Source organism: Pangasianodon hypophthalmus, chromosome 3, assembly GCF_027358585.1.
Source record: "Pangasianodon hypophthalmus isolate fPanHyp1 chromosome 3, fPanHyp1.pri, whole genome shotgun sequence".
In the NCBI taxonomy this organism is placed as follows: domain Eukaryota; kingdom Metazoa; phylum Chordata; class Actinopteri; order Siluriformes; family Pangasiidae; genus Pangasianodon; species Pangasianodon hypophthalmus.
This window is the reverse complement of record NC_069712.1, coordinates 9,352,222-9,376,053: the sequence shown is the minus strand read 5'-3', so window position 1 is coordinate 9,376,053 and position 23,832 is coordinate 9,352,222. Positions and strand designations below refer to the sequence as shown.

Sequence of the window (23,832 nt, the reverse complement as noted above, 5' to 3'; positions counted from 1 at the left end):
TTCATTTAGTATTAGGCTTAGGTTATTATTATTATTAGATTATTAGATTATGTGCAGCATACAAGTTCATAGAAGCTGTTACTATAGAAACAACGTATTAGAAAGTGCGCATTCAAATTAACCTGTGATTTATGTTCAGTCCAAGCCGCGCTGTGCGTATAAAATTAATCTACATCTTTTGACTAATCAGATGAGAGAATTCTAGCGTGCTGTGGTATCAATCAGTACAAAAGTTTACAGCTCCCTTTCTTAATATTGTATACATATTCTCTAATACCTATAATAGCCTTCTTTTGCCTTCATAACTGCCTCCATCCTCTTCCATATTACCCGAAATGCTTCTGTATTCCTTCAAATGTATTATTGTTTGTATTACTATTCCTCTTTGTGCAGAAAAAAACTGTCTATATTCAATTTCTGAAATGAATAATGTTAGTGTATAGAGGGTATATTGAAGTCTACTAGGGAGGAGCAGACATTACATAACCTGCAGTGTAAATAAGGCACTCACCTTCACGTCTATCGTTTCTAAGAACCCGGACTTTCTCGATTTTCCCGAGCAAGGCCCCGTCTTCAGCTGAAGAAACAAACGAAGAAGCAGAGTTCATTTAAAGGTGGAGAACACAAAACAGACACTAAAGCCCAGGAAACAGGATGCGCGTGTCCTTTTTGTCGATCAGCTAATCAGGTCATGTCATGACAGAACAGAGGAAATGACCTCAAATCAAGTTCTGTACTTAGTACAAGTCTGGAAAATGAAGGAAATAAGGTGCGTCTGCTAGAGGGATGAAAGGAATACGGATGCATGTGGAAGGCTGGAGACGGAAGCACTTACGGTTGTCGCTGTAATCGTCTACGAGGATGATTTCTTTGACGAGGTGGGGAGGACTCTTCTTCAGAACACTGCGGCGAGAGGTTCAGGAGTCAAACGGGTTGTCTTACACGAGAGCTTTACATTGTGTACTTTAAACAAGTGGTTACACTCCATGTTATCAGCAGGGCAAAACTGAAAATGATGAGGAGTGCTCTGCAGTGTTGCACTCTGCGTGTGGAGTGCTCTCTAACGTCATGTAATTCGAACACTGCAGACAGTACAGAGAGCGGTGCATGAGGAGCGGCCACGCTGCGAGCTCACCTGACTATGGTGCGTAATAAAGCAGAGCGAGCTTCATTATGGAACGTGATCACCACACTGGATGCAGGCAGATCCGTCCTCCACTGCTTATGGCGACAGCTGCGAGAGGGAGAGAGAGATGGAGAAAATTTATAAATTATACTAGGAAGTGAAATCCCTAGCAATGGCATTGGCCTCTAAAAGCCATTTACAGCAAGAGATGTGCAGTTTAATCGTATTACTTAATTTCTGATCATTTCGAGCAAGACTGTTGTAAACAAAGGATAAAATGCATGTCTGCTTGCTCCGTTACCCTAATGACTACAGAATCCATGACAAATTACAAGCACGAACGCTTGTGCGGGTCTGACGCAACACTGAGCATGAAACACAGCACTAGAGCTAATCAGAGCATTATACTGAGCTCTGTGTGAGACCCGGTATTACTCTGTGTTCACTTTGTGACAAAATGATGGAAATGAGGACTCAGAGATTCTACTCAGGGCCGTTCATTATATTTAGAAATCAGCTGTTTCTATGGCAACCCAAACAACACCAAAATGGCTGGGAAACTATAACGTAGCATCATTTTAAACTAGACAGCTGAATTCTACCAACTACATTACATTATATTAGTATAATTATGATCAGCTCATTACTAGAATATTATAGGGAATGTTTGAGGGATATAAGAAGAATACATTCTCATATTATGCTTACGACACTCTTAAAATACCATTCCTGTAGTGTTTGTTTATAAAGTGACATAACAACTGTCAAAAAGTTACTGTACTTTTGCATTTAATAGAAAAATAATGAATGCAAAACATTAATGAAATTAATGAAATTTTTTAAAGAAAATTTATATTTCTGTATAATAGCTGATAATTGATAGCTTTGATACAATTAAAACTTGAAATTCTACTTTGTTGGGAATGCGATTTGGTAGTTTCTGGTTTATAGTGACAGTTTTCTTTAGCTTATTTATTTTTAAACCTTTTTTCCAGCCATTTCAGTCCTGCAGACCAGCTGAAAGTTGTGGAAATATTTTGACTCTGTTGTTTAGAGGAGAATGAATAAATACACAGTGCACATTGTGTAACATCATTGGAATGGACACAACATGGTGAACACACGATGTCCTTAACATGCTGTGGTGCCTTGAGCAATTCAAGCTGAGTTCCTGAATGTCGGGTTCAGTCAGTTCACTTTTGGAAAGTTAGAATTTCTCATGATGTAGCAAATCTGTCTATAAACAAATAAACTAGTGTGCCTCTTGTTTTATATTTATATGACTTGGTTGACCGAGTCTCTGGAGAGCATAGACCTGTTGTGTGCACCATCGTAGCCTTGCTGAGGTTCTGCTTTTTCTGGTCTTGTCTATGGACCAAGTATGAAATTCTTCTACTACTACAACTATGACAATACTACAGCAACAACGACAACTACAACTATTACGACAGTTAATACTACTACAACTATGACAACAACTTCTATAGCAACCACTACTACAACTACTATGACAACAATAATAACTGTCACCAACAATAACTACACTACTACAACAATTAATACTACTACAACTATGACAATACTACAGCAACGACGACAACAACTATTACGGCAATTTATACTACTACAACTATGACTTCAGTAACTCCTATAGCAATGACTGCTACAACTACTATGACAACAATAACAACTGTCACCAACACTAACTACAACTAAGACAACTGCTACAGCAACAAGTTCTACTACAACAATGATAACAACTATAACTACCACTACTACAACTACAGTGACTACTACAACTAACAGCAATGATGACAGCAACTACAAGTAATCCAATAACCACTCCTACAACAATAACTACTATTACAACGACAATACTACTACTAGAACAATAACACTATAACCACAATAATGTCCACTTATTTTATTTTCATTTCGTGTGTGGCAAAGATATATATTGTTCATTCCGTTGTAGTATGCACTTGAAATTAATTTCAGTATCCCTTTTCAGTCCTGAAGATTGCACATCTGGACACACTGGCTTGAATTTGACCCCTGGGGAGATAATCCTGTAGCCTGTTCTTTAGTTAAAGGTGAGAAAGCACAAGCTCCTCTCTGTATCGCTGCCTGGGGTACAGATCAGGAGCCTGGCTGAATGACTCATCGGTGATGTCCATGAGAGCAGCATCACTCCACAAGTCAGCACTCGTACACCAGCACAGTGCCATGCATCGCAAAGTTTAACCTCCGAGCAGAGTGTGGTGATGTAGCAACCTGGTCTCATGCAAAATTCAAAATTCACTGAATATCTAACATCAGAATGCCAAACATTTATTTGCATGACCTTGAGCTGGATACTCAAACCTGAATGTGGATGCTGTACTTACAAATTTCTTTACACACACACACACACACACACACACACACACACACACACACACACACCTTACTCTGAGCTTCCTCTTCCATTTATACCTGAAGAGCAGTACGCATTTCCATCACCGTTTCACTGTACGAACTTGAAGCCCGGCATTTCTGACGTAAATCTCAGTAACACGCTTCCCTGAGAGGATTCATACTTACAGTATATTTTAAAGAAATCAAAAAGCTCCTCAAGAACCCCTAAGAATGATTCAGATGATTAAATACTTTTGTAACCATGATATTGTTGCTATTTCATAATAATTTGCCATTTCATGCTGATACTTTTCAGGTTGTCCTCACTCTCTAGCTCCAATAAAAACACACAGAGATGGAGAAGTTCGAAATAAGATCCACAAATTATAGCAAATTCAAGCTACCTTCACGTTCACAGTTCATTCGGCAGGGTGTATTTCTGATTAATTAAATCTGCAGTGCTGCTCGAGTCCCAGACTCAAGCCAGGACTCCTCTGAGAAATCAGCCATAATGCCAAAAATATCCACATTAAAAACACACACAGAGGTACATTCTCTAAGGAATAAAGACCATATGCTCTCCATCATCACCTCCCTTTTAAATAAAGTGCTTTAATAACAAAGGTCAAACATCATGTGTCCTTCTCACCCCAGTAAACACCTGCACTTCCAAATACATCCACTGTTATTAATAACAGGCTGACAGCACACCGGCAAATCCCATTGAATGTGGAAGCACAAGAGCAGCACATAAAATCTTTAAATATCTACTAAGGGCATTCTCAGTCTTAGCCGAGACACTCAGGTCTGACCCTGGATTGATCTGTTTGAGGGTGTAATCACTGATTTGTATTCAGACAAATTCCTTCCAGACTCCAGGTCGATTACACAATTTTACACGGTACATTCAGGAAGTATTCGGATCCTTTCATTTATTTCACATTTTGTTGTGTTGCAGCCTCATTTAAAAAAATTTTTTAAATAATCTAAAAAGTTTTACATTTTTTTTCTACATCAATCTACACTCCACACCCCATAATGACAAGGCAAAACCCAGATTTGTGATGCTGCATTCGACTTACCTCAGAAGTGAGAAGCCAGAACTTGGATTTGACATTTTCAACCTCTGTGCATTCGAGCTACAAAGTGGGGGAAAGAAAACATGGACTCCTCTATGTTCTTCCTATGTTGTTCCTATGTTCCTATGTTAGCTAGCCAGTAATGAGTGATGTATATTTCCCTCCTCAAAACTGCAGTGTCAGTATATTTATTATTGATCTAAATACTTGTATATACAGTATAACTCATTTAAGGTAAGAGGTGCTGCTTTGTTTAGCACAGCCATGTTGATTTGACCTCACTTGCTTAAACTGAAGTCGAGGAGAACGTCCCGAGGTCCTGAGTGGGAACTCCGAGGTGAGGGGGCAACCTTCAGTCGAATGCAGCATAAAACCACAGTAGTGTGATGGGACCTGACGCAAAGCGGGTGGATTATTTTCCAAAAACAGCACGTCCCTAAGAGTTTAATTCTTTTTACACCACAGCAATTTGCCAATGATTACATTTTTTATTAAATAAAGATTCATACTTTTTATCCATTTACAGTTACATTTAATGTTGTGGAACACCCGTAAAACAAGTGATAGCAGCTATAAACAGTTGTTTCCGCAGCAGCCAGCTTACAGAGAAATGAGAAAGTGCTTCAGAAAGTCCTCTGTCCTGAAGACTTTCATGTGGTGGAAAACTTACTAACCATTTTAAAGTGCTGACACTGGAGACTCCTTACAGAAAACTATTATTAATGTTACGTTATGTGGATTGTCCACCATGAGTTCCACGTGTAAGTTCTAACTACAGAAACAAAAGTGTATTACGAGAAACCTGTGATTTGAATTACAGCCATTATATATAGAGTTGCTGTTATATATAATACTCTGTTTTTGGTTTACTATTCTGTGGGTCCTGAATTTCAGTGTCAGTTTTGGGCAACATTTTTCATTTTCATGCCTCTGTAATTTCTACATGCTACAATAAACACAAAGTACACTTCTATGCTGCCTGTGTACTTGAAGAGATTTGTGCTTTATTTTGACATGCACATCTGTATGACTCAAAAAAAAAAAAACTAGCCCATTATTTAGGCCATTCCAGGCTCTATTTAAATGAATAGTATAGAACATACTGAGAAATATGCCTTCTTTTTACTTCCAATTTGAGCCTTGTCCCAAATTCTTCTTGCTGTCTTTGTCTATTCAGCTGCGTAATGAGCCGTTTCTGTCTTCTCCCTATTCCTGGATTGGAAAGTAACGATATCAGGCAGCGATCTTGAAACTCTTTCATCAGGTTTTCACATTAGTCCATTAAATACAGAGTGCAATTTTTCTTCCTACAGAACTCAACAATGATTACATAAAAACCTGGAGTGCACTTCTGAGACTAGAAAAGGAAGAAAAAAAAAACACTCAGGATAAAAACTAAACAGAAATAGAGATTACAGTTAATTAAAATATTTATAGTAAGTAATCAAGTGATAAGTCACCAAAGATGTCCTTCAATCAAGAACTCTTGTTTACAGTGTGAAAATGTGAAAAAGTACAAAGTCTGAAGGCTTCACAACATTTCATATCACCAAAGCATAATCAGCCTTCCTGTTTTGTTTAGGAAAAGCCCATTAAAAAATTAATTCAGTCATGTCCATCTAGCAAACAAAATGACCACAGAGCTGAACCTTTAAACAATGCGGCTCTTTTCTGGTGCTTATGATAAACACCACCAATCTGGTTCCCTCTATTCTAATCAGTAAACTGTGCCGTATCCAGATATCCTCATGAAACTCAACATGGCAGGAGTTCAGACTACCTTCAAGCTCACATGCTGTGCAACCACGCATGCCAAAACTGCAAGGAAAACTTTCTGCCATGCATCCAGTGCCCACTCACTACACGCTCTGTCGGCTCTGAGCAGATCTTTAAAGGGGAACTCCAGCGAATTTCATGCAAAATGTAACAAAACTATGGTCTTTATTTGGGATCATCACTTACTTGGATCATTTCTTTAAACTTTACACAAAAATAAGGTTCCATTTCTGGTGTATGTTACAAAAAGGAGGGGGTTGTTCTTGGATACGAGTCAAGAACTATGACATCAGCTCATCTGGGGACGGGGCTTATTTCACTCTCACGCTGTCTCATGCTGGTCTATCAGACACAAACATGTCTACTGGACACTAGGTGGAAATCAGAAAATCAAGCCTCATAAGATGTTATAAATATAGTTTTAGAAGTCAGCACAGAGATTTTTAAACCCCCATTTTTAACAAGGCTGTGGGAAAATGACTGATTCAGCTAATTTATTTGTCTTAATAGATACCATATGTGTGACTTACAAACTTCTTAAGGATGTTTTTGTTTCTCTTTCAAGTTTATCTTGTTTTTCTGACTGCAGCACACAGAACTCATGGCATTAAGTCTTGCCATTTCTCCCCATTTTCTTCCCAATTTGGTAATATGGTCTTACCAATTCCCACCCACTAGCTAACTCTCCCATATCAAGTGGGGAGGGTGAAGATTTCCACCAAATCACATGAAGCTAACCTCGGCATCTTTTAAAACTGCAAAAAACTGCGTAACACACTCTTATGAAGCACTATCTACCCTCTTCTGCATACACAAGCTCATAGATGCCCACGATTGGCTAGTGTCACTGTGATTGACAGGAGAGACTGTATGCCGTCTCACATCCCTGGACAGCACAACCAACAGAACCGGAGCATCGCCGGGAGTCAAACTCGCGGTCTACATACAAAAAGACGAATGCTTTCCTATTGTGCCACTCGGGTGCCAAATAAAACAAAAAATATATTTACCATCAACCAGTGTTCAGTGCTGAAAAACGAAAATAAAGTAATGGAGATGTAAGAATAGAGCAGGTCAAACATTTTAATTCACACTGCCTGTGACTCAGCTGATATGGCTTTCATTCATTGGACGCCAGAGTTTCATTTCTATGCTTTCTCACTAGAAATAAGAAAATATATTGTGCAAAATGTCTATACAGGACTGTCAGATTATTCCAAACATGCATGTTCAAATAAAAGGTATTAACACGATGAACTAAGCATAGTGTGTGCAAAGCCACTTTCTGTGCAGCAGGCTTAAAATGCTCGTTTATAAAAGTGACACCAGTTATAACACTTTAATGAGCCTTTAACTTATTTTCTTGAAATACCTCCAGAACGAAAAAAAAAAAAAGACATAAAAGTTACAACACAGCCTGTGTTATAGAACCGCCAAAAAGACTTTCTGCCTTTAAGTTTTGCTGAGGGGACAAACACACTGAGCTTTATAAAGTCAGGATAAGGAATTAATGGACTTGCTTGTCGAGCCGTTCAGCTGATAAAACATTCCAATATAGTGTATCTTCTGGTCTCCTTGGAGGAAGGAGTCATCTTTAGTGCTCTTCTTAATGTTTAATTGATTGCAGAAGTGTTTGTTCAATTTGTTTTTCTTAACTTTACCTTGACAAATGATCTGAGGTTCAGATGAAGCTGCTCGCTTATAGCTTATCTATAAATAATTCAGTTTTTAGCTGTAGTCACTTCCTCTTCACTGGATTTCGGTTATAATCATTCAGGTTTATTTGCAGACCACAGCATGCCTTTCCTCACCAGGAAAAAAAGAAAAAAAAAGATAAAACAGGAAGCAACATGACAAGAACTAATTGCGTTACTCAGCCAAAGGAACAGCTTGCTTTCACATATGCTATGGTCTGCATTAGACTGAACCCCAAAACACTGTTTTTAGGTGGACTAAAGATCTGCTTTCACAGTTGACTGAACGTACCAAATAGACTTGGGTACAAAAGAAAGGAAGTGCTAAAAATTCACTTACAATGAAGGCTAAACACCGTGTGAGGCCTAAATTACAGTGTGCACTAGTCTTGAGTAAACATTTACTTCAGCTTTGTGCTTCATGTTGACTTTAGCCCATAATTCCATGACTAATGTTCTTGTAAAGACTTGGGCTGATGGACTGCCTGGATCCTCCAAAGCTACAACAGAGAGCAGAACAAGTGGACTTGAGAAAATCAATAACTGGACAGTTTTTGGAAGCACTAAAAACTCCAGGCTTAGAAAGAGTATACTCAACGGGCAGAGGATCAGGAGATAATCAGATGGTCACCTTAATGGCTATTTATCCAGAAAGCCACAGTAAAACATTGTTGTCTTCCAGATATCAGCAGCCTAATGCAAATATACACTGTTTGAATATTTACAGTGGAACATTACCCACTTCTACATAATTTACTTATGCTTGCAGATTCCCTGCTCTGTCAGAGTCTCAAGCCTGTTAGCTAGAGGAAGTTGCTCTATAAATAGTCGAGCTGACCGTGTGAAACGTATTCTATAAGGTTCAAGACCACTTGTGAACCTCACAAGACAATAAATTAATGCAGATTCACAACAGGCAAAAATGTTGTCCATGTTGCAAGTCCTTTGGCACAACAGACTTCATATCACGGAATGTACTGAGGATCAAGGGATTCCTCTCTGACTCCAATTCCTGCATGTAAGCAGTAAATCAGGGAGTCCTGGGAGTGCTCCGTAGCTTCACATGCTAAAGCACAGGCTGACATAAACAGACTGTGCGTCCTGACTGCCAAGCAGCGACCTTCTGGAACTCGGCACATGTTGAGGAGACAGCAGCTTACACTGGTATTACAACAGATAAACACCTAAATCCTCCTGCTGTCCGTTTTCCCACAACTTTAGCCTTTCAAATCACTGTGCTCTTCATCAGAGCATTCAACAGAAAAACAATACTCATGCAAATAATAAATTTCTCAGCTAGTGTTGTTTCCATTGTCATGAATTAGACCTGAACCTGGTAAAATCTGAACACATCTGAAAATATTTTTCGGAAGAACCCATGTGAAAGAATCAGTGTATCAGTGACAAATTCAGAGAAAACTGGAGGCATGGTTTGGGTCTACTTCAAGGTCACCAGATCTCAAGCCAGGTGAACATCTACGTGATATTTTGGAAATCTCCGATTCTGGCTGCCTTTGGTGAGCCTGTGCGGGGTGTGGCCTCAGACTGCTGTTAGTGGCTGACAGCAGTGGAACTCGATGTGCTCTTCTGCCACAAGGTACAAGCATTCTGAGATCCTCTTCTGCTCACCACGGCTGTAAAGAGTGATCATTTGAGTTACCGCAGACTTCCTGTCAGCTCGAACCAGTCTGGCCATTCTCCTCTGACCTCTCTCATCAACAACAAGTTTCCACCCAGTGCTGCTCATTGGATGTTGCAACATTCTGTAGAAACTCTAGAGATTATTGCGCATGAAAGTCTCTGAAATATTCAAACCAGCCCATCTGGCACCAACAACCATGCCACGGTCAACCACTGATATCACATTTTTCCCCATTCTGATGTTTGATGTGAAAATTAACTGAAGCTCTTGACCTGTATCTGCATGATTTTATGTATTGCGCTGCTGCGATGCAATTGACTGATTGGATAACTGCGGGTGTTCCGGTGTTCCTAATGAATTCAGCTGTGAGCGTACTGTGTATATAAAGTGCATAATTCTTTATAATATTTATTTTATTTAACCCATTAAACTCACATGACCTAGTGGTGGGTCTTGGCCTTCCAATCACCGGATCTCAACCCATTTGAACACCTATGAGAGACTGTGGACTGACGTGTTCAATGTGTGCCAGGGCGCTGGCAGCTTGTTGTTTTTTCCTTTAATTTGTCCATCTGTATGTTACATACAGTAAAGTATTACCTTAAACCAATTGCTTGAAGGTAGTGAAAATGATTAGATTGTAGAAAAATGTCCATTACAAGCAATGGCGAAGATGATGGACCTAAAGGAAGGAAAGCACTTGAGCCTACATTACCAGTACAGGGTTAATATGCTCACCAAGTGCAGGTTATAATGTCATTAAAAACATTAAAATTTCAGCAGCATGTCCATTTTCTTTTATTAAAGCAGTTTTCAAACCTACCAAGGCCACTTTTATTTTTATAATAGATGTCTTTGAGTTTATTTAATACCCGAATTAAGCCCAATATTAGCCGTTATTAATTCCCACCCAGTATGTAGTGCTCACATAACAGGATATCTACTATTCTGGCACAGTGAGTGCTCACACACACTTCCCCCCTGACAAACTGTCAAACTTTCTGAGCTGTTGCTAATGCAATACTGCAGGACAGCTGTGTGTGCTTGGAGGATAGCACTTACTGCCCAGTTCTGTCCTAACAGACAGCAACGACGGGCCAACAGTCAGTTTAACAGCGAGCCATTCTACCAGCCTCCATTACTTTTTCCATTAGACTCGATTAAAGAGACATTTTATGTCCTTGATTTTCACAGTCATGGAACAGAATAAATAAGCTCTGGGTATTGGACACCTCACCTGTCTGCCTCCATCATGCCTTTTTTCTGTTAATAAAAATAACAAATAAAAGGCCCAGCTGCATTAAAATAATACATTTCTGTTCTATGGTGGCTTTCAGTTAACCACTCTAATGTGCAGAATAAAAGAGAGAGGCTCCTATTCGAAAGAAATCTTTGTCTTACCATAATGTAAGCTCTAGATAGCCTTATTATAAACAGATACAACTTCCATAAAAAAAAGAAATGATGTGTAAAATTTGAACAGACTAAATCTGGCAGAATAACATACTGGCAGAGCAAAATGAAAAGCTGTGAATAGACCTGCTGTTAAATTCCCAAAACCTTTCCAGGCCCACTAAGCTATCTCCAAGAAACATGCAGATGAAGCAGAGATGTTGAAAGACAATAACAGTGATTAGATGGAAGAAATACGCTTCTTTTCTCTCCCACCAGGGTGCCACATAATCATCTCCTGGTCTAACGACGTGGCTTCTGCTAATCATAGAGTGGAAAGGGTGTGGTGCACATTAGACACACAACACTTCACACAAAGGCAGAAACACTTCTCAATGCTGCATAGTGGTAGAGAGGAACAACAGAAGTACATCCTGGAGAATGCTCAAATTACTCTGCTTGCATTCCATGTCATTCAGTACTTAAGTGTTGAACAATACTCAAAAAAAAAAAAAAAAAAGAAAAGAAAAAGACAGTCATAACGCAGCAGGGTTAGAATGATTCGATTTCATTTCGCAGGGCCAAAAGTGTGATCAAAAACTAATAACTAAGTTTATTTCTAGAGCCTACATTATTTATTGTACTACGACCACAAGGAACAAAATGCTTGGGGGCACGCTCTTACAAGAAAATATTCAATGATCAACCATGTGATGGAGTGGAGTAGACTTACTGTTATCATATTGAAGTTTTTTATTCCTCTTATAACACAGCAACTTTCCAATGATTACAAATGTTCATTTATTAATAAACAAGACATCGTAGTTACTTATTTTTGCATAACGTCCAAGAGACAAGTTATTTCCTGTTATCACTGTCAATGTTACAGCAGGTATATACAGTCTTTCCCTCATCAGCCTCTCTCTTTTCTCTCAAAGTTACTAAAACAAAAAACTGCTGCTCGTCATGATACAGAGAAAATCCTGTCATGAAGACTCTCCTGTGGCGGAAAACTTACTGTTTGACACTGGAGACTCCTTCCATAAATGTTAAGCAAACATCTTCTTACAGAAAACCTTATCATATCAACAAACATTTTGCTTTGTTAAATAACATGCTTTTTAAATCTGTTCATCATTAGCATTAGATTATGCAAAGCATACGCCTTACACATCCCTGTGAATTAGCTGTTGCTATAGAAACCATAACATATTACAACAAGCACATTAATATAAACCTGTGCTTTGAATTACAGCCAGAACTACCATCAGAGCTGCTGTTATAGAAAATTACATTTTCACTTGATTTAAATATCCAAAGGCTAAAAACAAGCACAGATGAATGTTTAGAATCCTGAGTCCATATTGGAGCTTATGCAAGTCTGTCAAAATGCATTTACTTCACATACTGCCACACTGTTTTCACCTAATTTGGAAATTATGCATCAATTTACTGATTTAATGTAGAATGAAGTGATATTAGGAGAAATGTAATTAGCCATTTCCAAACAGGCTTCTGTCAGAGATCTAGTTTCCTGTGGCTGAATCTCAAATAGTGTTCTTTTGGGCAAATAGTGCAATAGTATCAAAACTATAACTTCATTATATTATACCCTATGTAGTGAGTGTACATAGTGACCTGGGATCTGGCATAACTGTGTGTAAATTATTCCTGCATGAGACTGGAGTCAAAAATGGCAGATTGCTTTTTTTTTTTGGTAATAAAAATTTGTAAAATCAAGCTTTGTAAAATCAAAATGTAAAATCCCAAAATTTGTAAAATCAAGCTTCAAAACAAAACTGAGTGTATGATAAAAGTTTGCTTGTAGGTGATTAGACTGCATTTGCATTGCTATTTATGCATAACCCTATGTAAAAGGCCAACTATGACACTAGCTCCTAGTCCAACTTTTCACAATTTTTTAATGAATTTCTATAAAGTCGGCACAAGAAAATATAAACGAATCTGTGCTTCCTCCAGCAACAGTCATGCAAAAGTCATGAAGATGTAAAAATGATTAGGGAGAAGAGAGCACAATACCCAAAGTGCATTACTGTTATGGAAAGAGCTTCAAAACAGCAGTGTAATCGATAGATCTGACATTTGAGATAAAGTATGATGTTCATTCATTCATCTTTCTTCACCTGTCCAAACTGCACTATCTAGATATAGCACTGATGCATGTGACTTCCATCAACATTTATTATTTGGAAAAAAAAGTTTCCATGAATCTTTTTCACATCAGCTTTACCAACACACCAACTTCTCCACTTCAGCCAAGGGTAAAAACTTATATATATATATTACGCTAAGGCATTTTGACAAATTATTTTCCATTCAGTTTTTTTTTTACTTATATTACACAAAATTTTCCAAAAAGAGCAGAATGGAAAACCCCAAACACTGTGTATGTTGATGTGACAGTGATGCTTAAAAAAAAAAAAATCTTTTTTCCCCCCAACCCTATAACACAGCTTGAGCAATAGTGTGCCAAATATTTCAAAAAGGCTACAAGCCAGGTTAGAGGAGTAAGATGAGGAAACTGGCTCACTATCTGTATTACTTTAACATCCATATGCCTGGACTGTATTCTGGCTCACTAGTAAGTGGTTTTGGATAAATGTGTCTGAGTTCTGAATGAATGGAAATGTACCACAATGGACAGAGAGGAGGGACTCACTGGTCGTGTCTGGTGTCGGGGACACCGCGGTCCATTCGCAGTTTGTCACTCTCCACCTGGTTGAACTTGTTTCGGGCGTAGGGATCCTGTCCCGGCTTCACCACCGTCGCCCCCACATACAGGTCCTGATCAAAGTCCTGCCACCTGACCTTCCCTGGAAAACACACACAAATCACACTGAACTTTACTGCACCCTCTCTAAAGCCTGCGAGCTAATCAGATGGCTGTGTGTTCTGAGGTACAGCTGATTTTTGGCAGTAAACAAATGAAACTGAAGGTTGTGCCACTAAAGGTGGCAAAGGTGATTCTCAAAGTGGGGTCCGTGAACATAACCAACAGGTGTGTGACTTTTTCATTTTGTTACAGTAGTGGAAACCACAACACAGTTATTATATTTAGGGGTCCAAGCACCAAAGTCAACTAAGACCTAATGTGATCTAAGGAATAGACATCTCGATGGCTGTAATAACTAGACAAAATATTCCTTGACAAATTTAAATTGAAAATGTTCATGACATAAATCTGTACAGAGGGGGTTTTCTGGAATGTAGTTTACAGTAACAGGAGTTAGAACCCCTGCTCTAAATGACCTGGTCCTGTGTGGGTTTGCAGAACTGCCCAAACACCTAGCACAGAACCAAAACCAATTTGTGTAAAACTTCAGTGGCACCCAAAGACCAGTTTGAGAAGAGCATCCAGCATTAGCATGTACTCGACCCAACCCGCTCATCACGTATTCAGTCTCCTCCCATCAGGTAGGAGGTTCAGGTCAATGGCTGCTTGCATGTCTAGGCTCAGTGATAGTTTCTTTTCCAAGGCGGTCATCATCATGAACAGTGTACTACATAACAGTACCTCAAAGTGATGACACAGACCAGTCACGGATATTAACAGCCTGGTGCTGTAACCACAGGGAATATCACTAACTACAATATGTGCAATAACTAAGAATCCGTGCAATATCTACAATACAATATGTGCAATAACTAAGAATTTGTGCCATAACTACATTATGAGCAATAACTAAGAAGTTTACGCAATAACTACAGTATGGGCAATAACAAAGCTTTTGTGCAGTATGGGTAGATGGCAGGTATGTGGCGAGGGTAGGATGTGAGCGCTTGCCTTTTGTTGCATGCTTGTGTATACATGTTACATGTCACTTACTGGAGATGCAACTGCAATGTCACTGTCTTTAACAATGACAATAAACCTTGAAACATGATACAAGAATTTGAGCTAACTGTTAAAGGGAAACCAAAAAAATTAATCCAGCAAGACATCTGTCGCCATGTTATTATGCCTCTGCCACTGAATGGAGTGGTGAAGGCGTTATGTTTCCAGGTTGTCCGTCCATCCGTCCGTCCGTCCAGCAGATGAACAGATTAGATTTTGGTATGAACCCAAACAGGGTCAAAGTCACAGCAAGGTGATATGTCTGAAATAGTTTTTCTTCAATAACTTCCTTCATGTCTGTAGTATTAGTAACAAGATTCAGGTAACGAGAAGGACTAGACTTGTTGGTAGTGTAGACATCCATTCGATGCCACTGACGTCAAGCCCAACTTGTTTTTTCCTTACTAGCATTCCCGGAAATCCCATCTCCTTGTGTTATGTTTATCTAACATTGCTTTGTTATGCAACTGACGTGTGAATGATGTTCAAAACTCATTTGCCATTATAAATTTAGAATTAAATGACATGTTTTGTCTTTCTTTAACATAGAGGAAACAACTGAGTCTGGTGAGGGAATGACTATTCATAACCGATAACGTAAGTGATGACAGGAACAAACTTGTCTTGCAGACATTCCACAACACAGTTAATGGTTATAAACAGTTAAAAGCATGAAGTTCCATTCATTAATAACTTAAAAAATTGCAATTGTTGGCAAATCGCTGTGGAAGAAAGCACTTTGGGGTGTGCAGTTATAGGAAAATGATCAACTTTGGGGGGGTAACAGAGACTCCGCTTCGCATCGGGCTGCATCACACCAACCACCGTGGATTATTTTCCTATAACAGCATGGCCCTTTTTTAAATATAAAATCACTTGTTATTGTTATTAAATCTGAAAAGACTTTTGAACTGGATTGAATAATGTGTCAGTCTGCACATTATAAATAGACAGACAGTTTTCATGGTCATATATATGATTGGTATATCTTATTTGTTATATATTAAATTCAATGCAAAATAAATCAATATCTAGCAGTTGTTTTAAGACAATGAAGGTGTCTGCGTCTTTAAGTGGAACTGGAGTGGAATGACATTTTCCCTTTTCATTATTGGTGATAGAATTTAAAACACTAAGGTTCACTTGTGGTTGAGACACAATGAAAAGAGAAACACTTGTCAATTCAGGAAAGGCTGTAGTTTTCAGAACTTCATATAGCAAAATAAAGAGAATGTCAAAAAATTTTGCCATGTGAAAGGTTTTCCCAGGCTGCCTCACATATGGCACATTTCCATTTCAGGGTCAGAAAAAGCAGCAGTCTCTACCACTGGTTAATTGGAAGTAGCTGTAATAGCAATCAGGTCAGTGAGACATATGGTAGAAATCGATTCATTTGCCTCTCCTAACAGAAGCCTGGTGGTTATTATGAGCATCGTAATTAGCTCATCTGTCTGATCATAATCTTTCATTAAAGCTCGAGCTTCCAGCAGAGAGCTGAAACCTAAACTAAAGCCGAACTTAAAAGAGAGTGCCCCTGCACACACGTACGTTATTTCAGACTGAACCATCACTCTGTGTACAAACTGAATGAGATTATGACACAGAGCTGAAATCAGACGAGAAGCGTGACCCTTAACTGCTGTGGTTTGATTGACAGTTCTTTAATGATGTAGGGTCAGACAGAGCAATGACCTTGAGTGAGCGAACTACCACAACTCAAACACTCAAGCAAATATCGCTCAGTATGATTAGAAAACACATTAAAAACATAAGGCCAAGATTATGAGAAGCATGCAGAAGATTTAAAGTGGGTTTCAGTAGCCCTGATTATTTCCATGTAAGATTCTTATTTTAAAAAGACACTCGAATTCTGGATTCTAATTGGTCAGAAAGTAAATAACTGATATATAATAATATCTTAATGTCTTTATTTTAATGCATTATTAGTATTACTAGTAGTAGTAGTAGCAGCAGCGGTGGTGGTGGTGGTGGTGGTAGCAGCAATAGTAGTAGTAATAGTAGTGGTAGAAGAAGTAGTAGCAGCAGCAGCAGCAGCAGTATCAGTAGTAGTAGAAGTACAAGTAGTAGTAGTAGTGATGGTGGTGGTGGTAGTAGTAGCAGCAGCAGCAATAGTAGTAGTAATAGTGGTGGTAGTAGTAGTAGTAGTAGTAGTAGTAGTAGTAGTAGGAAGAGTGGTGGTGGTAGCTGCAATAGTAGGAGTAGTAGGAGTATTAGAAGCAGTAGTAGTGGTGATGGTGGTAGTAGTAGCAGCAGCAATAGTAGGAGTAATAGTAGTGGTAGTAGTAGTAGCAGCAGCAGCAATAGTAGTAGTAATAGTGGTGGTAGTAGTAGTAGTAGTAGTAGTAGTAGGAAGAGTAGTGGTGGTGGTGGTAGCTGCAATATTAGGAGTAGTAGGAGTATTAGAAGCAGTGGTAGTAGTGGTGGTGGTGGTGGTAGTAGTAGCAGTAGTAATACTAGTAGTAGCAGTAGCAGCAGCAGTGGTAGTGATGGTGGTGGTAGTAGCAGCAGCAATAGTAGGAGTAGTAGTTGTAGTAGTATTAGAAGCAGTAGTAGTAGCAGTAGTAGCAGCGATAGTAGGAGTAGTAGTAGCAGTGGTGGTGGTAGCAGTGATAGGAGTAGTAGTAGTAGTAGTAGTAGTAGTAGGAAGAGAAGTGGTGGTGGCGGTGGTGGTAGCAGCAATATTAGGAGTAGTAGGAGTATTAGAAGCAGTAGTAGTGGTGGTGGTAGTAGTAGTAGTAGTAGTAGTAGTAGTAGGAACAGTAGTGGTGGTGGTGGTAGCAGCAATATTAGGAGTAGTAGGAGTATTAGAAGCAGTAGTGGTGGTGGTGGTAGCAGTGATAGGAGGAGTAGTAGTAGCAGTAGCAGGAAGAGAAGTGGTGGTGGCGGTGGTGGTGGTAGCAGCAATATTAGGAGTAGTAGGAGTATTAGAAGCAGTAGTAGTGGTGATGGTGGTAGTAGTAGTAGTAGTAGTAGTAGTAGGAAGAGTAGTGGTGGTGGTAGCAGCAATATTAGGAGTAGTAGGAGTATTAGAAGCAGTAGTAGTGGTGATGGTGGTAGTAGTAGTAGTAGTAGTAGTAGGAAGAGTAGTGGTGGTGGTAGCAGCAATATTAGGAGTAGTAGGAGTATTAGAAGCAGTAGTAGTGGTGATGGTGGTAGGAGTAGTAGTAGTAGCAGCAATAGTAGCAGTGATAGTAGGAGTAGTAGCAGCAGCAGTGGTAGTAGTAGCAGTGGTGGTGGTAGCAGTGATAGGAGGAGGAGGAGGAGTAGTGGTGTTGGTGGTAGCAGCAATATTAGGAGTAGTAGGAGTATTAGAAGCAGTAGTAGTGGTGATGGTGGTAGGAGTAGTAGTAGTAGTAGCAGCAATAGTAGCAGTGATAGTAGGAGTAGTAGCAGCAGCAGTGGTAGTAGTAGCAGTGGTGGTAGCAGTGATAGGAGGAGGATGAGGAGTAGTGGTGGTGGTGGTAGCAGCAATATTAGGAGTAGTAGGAGTATTAAAAGCAGTAGTAGTGGTGGTGGTGGTAGTAGTAGAAGTAGTAGTAGCAGCAGTAGTAGCAGCGATAGTAGGAGCAGTAGCAGCAGCAGTAGTAGTAGTAGCAGTGGTGGTGGTAGCAGTGATAGGAGTAGTAGTAGTAGTAGTAGTAGTAGTAGTAGTAGGAGTAGTAGTAGTAGTAGTAGTAGTAGTAGTAGCAGTGATAGTAGGAGTAGTAGCAGCAGCAGGAGTAGTAGTAGTAGTAGCAGTGGTGGTGGTAGCAGTGATAGGAGTAGTAGTAGTAGGAGTAGTAGTAGTAGCAGAAGTAGCAGGGATAGTAGGAGTAGTAGCAGCAGCAGTAGTAGTAGTAGCAGTGGTGGTGGTAGCAGTGATAGGAGTAGTAGTAGTAGTAGTAGTAGGAGTAGTAGCAGTAGCAGTAGTAGCAGGGATAGTAGGAGTAGTAGCAGCAGTAGTAGTAGTAGTAGTAGCAGTAGTGGTGGTAGCAGTGATAGGAGTAGTAGTAGTAGTAGTAGTAGTAGGAGTAGTAGTAGTAGCAGTAGTAGCAGTGATAGTAGGAGTAGTAGCAGCAGTAGTAGTAGTAGTAGTAGCAGTGGTGGTGGTAGCAGTGATAGGAGTAGTAGTAGTAGTAGTAGGAGTAGTAGTAGTAGCAGTAGTAGCAGTGATAGTAGGAGTAGTAGCAGCAGTAGTAGTAGTAGTAGTAGCAGTGATAGGAGTAGTAGTAGTAGTAGTAGTAGTAGTAGTAGTAGGAGTAGTAGTAGTAGCAGTAGTAGCAGTGATAGTAGGAGTAGTAGCAGCAGCAGTAGTAGTAGTAGTAGTAGCAGTGGTGGTGGTAGCAGTGATAGGAGTAGTAGCAGCAGTAGTAGTAGTAGTAGTAGCAGCAGTGGTGGTGGTAGCAGTGATAGGAGTAGTAGTAGTAGTAGTAACAGCAGCAAACAAAAACAAGACAACAAAACAAACCAATTTTACCATAAATGGTGCAGTTTAATTTCATTACGTTGTTGCACAATATACAGCAAAACAGTGTTTTAACACTACTGCTATATGGTAATTGTTATTTATCTTGTATAGCACAGTGCTGCTGAAGTCTCATATCTGACTGGTCAGAAGGTGTTTATAATTTTCTAGCAGCTACTACTACAGTAGCTTGGACAGTAGTTCCGGCTGTAACTTGAATGCTATGTTAATATCACTGCGCTCGTTCTAACACGTTATTGGTTCCATAGTAACAGCTAATACACAAGGACTTGTATCTGGATGCTCCACACAATCTAAGACTAATAATAAACTGATCTAAAAAAATAAAAATAAATAAAATCATTGAACGGTTAAGCTTTCAGTGATGTTTATTTAACATTTACGGAAGGAGTCTCCAGTGTCAGTGCTTTGTAATAGTCAGCAGGTTTGCCACCACGGAAAAGTCTTCAGAACAGAGGAATTTGAGTTTCCAGACAGAAAAAATGGAGGTTGGGGAGGAAATCTTTAGTGTTTATAGCTGCTATAACGCAAGTGACAACAGGCACTAACTTATAGACATTGCACTACATTAGATGTACCTATGAACAGTTAAAAATAGTGTGTGTCGCTCATTAAAGTAAAATCATAATCCTTGGCAAATTGCTGTGGTATAAGAGGAATAAATCACTTGTGGTATGCTGTTATAGGAAAATAATCAACATTGGATGTTGGTAACAGTAACTCTGCTTCAGACCATGCCGGTGTTAATTATTTTCCTATAACAGCACACCCCATCATGTTTTATCCCTGACTTGTATTCATACAAATTGAGATACAGCAGCTCTGCATCATTTAGGCTAAGTTATGCTTAATACCATATCTCATATATGTTAAATAATATACGTTTAAATGTGAACAACTTCCTTTCCAGTGTGTTCAGCAGGGCTAATGCTCCACTGTCATTATCTCAAATGTTAAATCCAATTTACACTGAGTCCAATCAAACAGGTAGCAAACAATTCGCTCTATGACAACGCCTTAACCAAGCTGAAGACGTGCAGTCATTATCACCTCGACACCTTTCGCTTTGGGGTTTTTTTCTTCTCTTAGGGAAAAACATGATTACATTAGTTCTCCTGCATCAACCATCATTAGCCGGATTGGAACAGTGAATTTATGCACAGTGCAGACGGAAACATTTACAGCTGTAAAAGTGGGTCGATAAGGCCCCAGAGAGACGCGTTTATGGCTGGAAATGTTGTTACTGGCCAACGTATTGTACCAATATTTGTTTATTTATGCCTGATTACCACGCAACTTAAAACTGGAGACTTCGCTATGTTGAGAGCCGGGGAGAGAAGATGGGTCAGGGTAAGACAGGGGCTGGAGTTGTGGGATGGAAATTCTCTGGAAATTTTTCAACTTCCTGAGCAAACACACACGCAGCATAACCAGTGAAACCACTCCAGGTAATGGAAGGCAGATACGAGTGCATATGGTATAACTCATTTCTCAGCATAACTCAACACAGGGTTAAGGAGAACATCCTGAGTTTCCCCAGTAGGGATTTGAATTTGAGTGGGTGTTTCTTTGTGGGGTTTTTTTTCCTGAGTTACAAGTTTTAGACAAATGCAGTATTAATCCTGCACTGTGTTTACATTACACGCTGGTGTTCAGGTGGACTCGTACCTGGGGGAAGGGTTTCCAAACTCTGAGCTCTGCTGTCTGCATTGCTGTGTGCTTGAATTCTGCTCGAACTGAAGCCACTCCAGTCATCCTGTCAAAAAGAGCAAAAAAAATGCATAACGCACATGTTAGTGTTCCTACTGTTTAATTTTGTTGCCATCACTCATGTATTTAACATTATAAAATGCAAACATTTTAATACGTAATTATAAAAATCATGAATCCTACAAATAAATAAGTAGGCATGTGTGAGACTAGTCACCTAAACGGTACTGCTGCTGCTAGTCGACATTGGAAATACTAGTTAATTACATAAAAAAAAATTTATTTTTTTTTTTACACATTTATGTTTTGCTTCATATTATTATCAAGGCTACATTCAAATTACTGTCATGTTAAAGGTCCACCTTAAAAATAATACATTTTGAAAAGTGGATATCTGGAGGGGAAAATGAAATCATTTCATTTCACCTCAGACCTTGCATGTGTTTTCACTGTGTCACTCACGGCGGGCTCAGAGAAATGTTCACCCAGAGGACGAGCAAGGTGTGGGAGTATTTTGACTTGGAAGGAAACGGAAAAGTTTTGTGTAGGCTATGTCACACCAAACTGGCATATAACAATTCCACTGGAGCCGTGTGTAACCATATTCAGCACAGGCACGTAGGTGTTAGCACAGGAGAGACTAGCCGAAGCAAGCAAATGCCCATCATATCGCTCACTTCAACTCGCCGTCACCGCTGTGATCCCGCCCACTCTGAAAAAATAACCAAGCTAGGCTTAGGGTTCTTTTTTTTCTGAGAATGGATGTCTTTTTTTTTTTTTTTTTTTGGACAATATATCAGATTAACGTTTCTCAAAGGACTATTTTATGCTATGCTGAATGTTAATGTTACCCGAATAGCTGTCACCTGTTAATTGTTTTTGGACATGCGCCAACTTATAATATGCTGGCTAACTTTTATTTGAGGAATTCTGTTTATAATAAGCTACTGAGTTTGTACTTACTGGTCCTGCACTGCCTATTGATTCTGCTGATTTGAATAAATATGCCTACATTGGCTAACGTTGATTAAGTGAATGCTTATGTTTTTTAACGACAGCCTAAGGTAGAATGATCACAATGCAAGGCAAGCATATCGCATATATACGACCTAATTTTCAGCGGCATTCAGTATGGGATTTGACTGTTTGATTCATGGATTAAGTATTTCAAATGGAACACACACAATGACACACAATGTTTTTGACTGTCTTCTGGGGTTTTTTACTTTTAGACAAGTCAGTTACAAAATTTCCATTTAAACGTCAGTGAAATTAGTCGTTGCGCACATCCCTATAAATAACCCACTAATGTTTTGCTTTCTCAGGGTCCAAGACAAATATTTCCACATTCTGGCAACATAAAAACATTTTCCCTATCATCTAGACAAGCAGTCAGTGGTGTATAAGTGAATCCCAAACAAGTAGAGCAGCACAGGGCTAAAGGTCTCCTTAAGGAAAAGGTCAGTGATGTTACTAAGGCTAAAGAAACTTGCTTAGGACACAAACAACACAAACTCTGCACACTGAGTGTGTACACTGCAAGAGAGACAGGCGGGTGTCTGATCTTCACACGGTCTAAATCTAGTCATTGTTTAAGATTATTACTCGTCATACTGCATGAGATAAGATGATCCCAATAAAAACGTGATCGAATTCTATAACAGAGTGTGCAATAACGTGTGCTCCATGTCAGATTATATGAAGATCCACTAATGATAGACATTAAAAAAAAAAAAAAAAAAAAAAAGATTAACAAAAATTTCACATAAACAGAAACCTTCTTTAAGATTGAACTTGGGGAATTAAGGATATTTTTAACACCCATTAGCATGTTTTGTTTACATTTTGTGACTGCAGCTACAGTATTTGTAACATCCTGTGAGTTTTGTGTAAGTTTTAGATGCACATCATAACAGTGGTCACACACTGAGATTTTAATAAATAAAAAAATCTCTCATACTTTGATGCCTTTAGTTGCAGTGGCACTAAATTGGCCACCAGTGAGCACAGTATACATTCTAAGATCACCGATCTCAACTCATGACCAAAGAATTTTGTCTGTAACAGCAAAATCATGCTTGTTAAGCCTTGCAAAGTTAAGCAGCATAGCAACTAAAGGCTTGAAACAGTAAGCAAGAGTAACATCATGTTGAACTGACCTGCTTACACAACAATCAATAGTGTTTGAGATACACCACGCCATCAAATCCTAACAAACCTGCCAGTAGCTTAGCAAACTAGCTAAATACAAACAAAAGAGAAGAGATTACCAAGAGACTTGGCTACTCCTACTGATGAAGCAACATTGCAGTATTGGTAAAACATACAAATTTCTCCCTCTTCAGAATGAACTCCAACAATCTGTTCCTCAACCAAGCGACAAACGGACGCACAGCCAAAAGCCATGTTTGCTGCTAACAAGCTAACGACCTAACCATCTACTACTGCAAAGCCTGACCCATTTCCAGGGACAGGACATAGGATATTGTTCTAGAGATCATCTGATTGGACAATCACAAAGATGTGACAAGTAATGAATCATGAATTTTTTTTTTTTTTTTTTTTTTTTTTAGCATTGTCCCAGAAGGGATGAACTACAGAATTTAAACAAGAACATCTCAAACTATTTTTTGTGAACCATGCAAATATTGGTGCCCATATAACACTAAGAGAC

At 39.1% G+C, this 23,832-nt stretch overlaps 1 protein-coding gene across 4 annotated transcripts in view; it reads right to left on the bottom strand.

The window, feature by feature from the left end:
- The window catches only part of galnt2 (UDP-N-acetyl-alpha-D-galactosamine:polypeptide N-acetylgalactosaminyltransferase 2), a 93,745-nt gene that overhangs the window by 21,967 nt on the left and 47,946 nt on the right, over window positions 1-23,832 (bottom strand). For all 4 annotated transcript variants that reach the window (XM_026938070.3, XM_026938078.3, XM_053232773.1 and 1 more), the window contains exons 2-6: window positions 21,117-21,204; window positions 13,787-13,940; window positions 1,136-1,234; window positions 836-903; window positions 512-577 (exon numbers count right to left, since the gene is read on the bottom strand). In XM_026938070.3, the coding sequence (XP_026793871.1) occupies window positions 512-577; window positions 836-903; window positions 1,136-1,234; window positions 13,787-13,940; window positions 21,117-21,204 (475 nt within the window). The remainder of the gene's footprint in view (window positions 1-511; window positions 578-835; window positions 904-1,135; window positions 1,235-13,786; window positions 13,941-21,116; window positions 21,205-23,832) is intronic.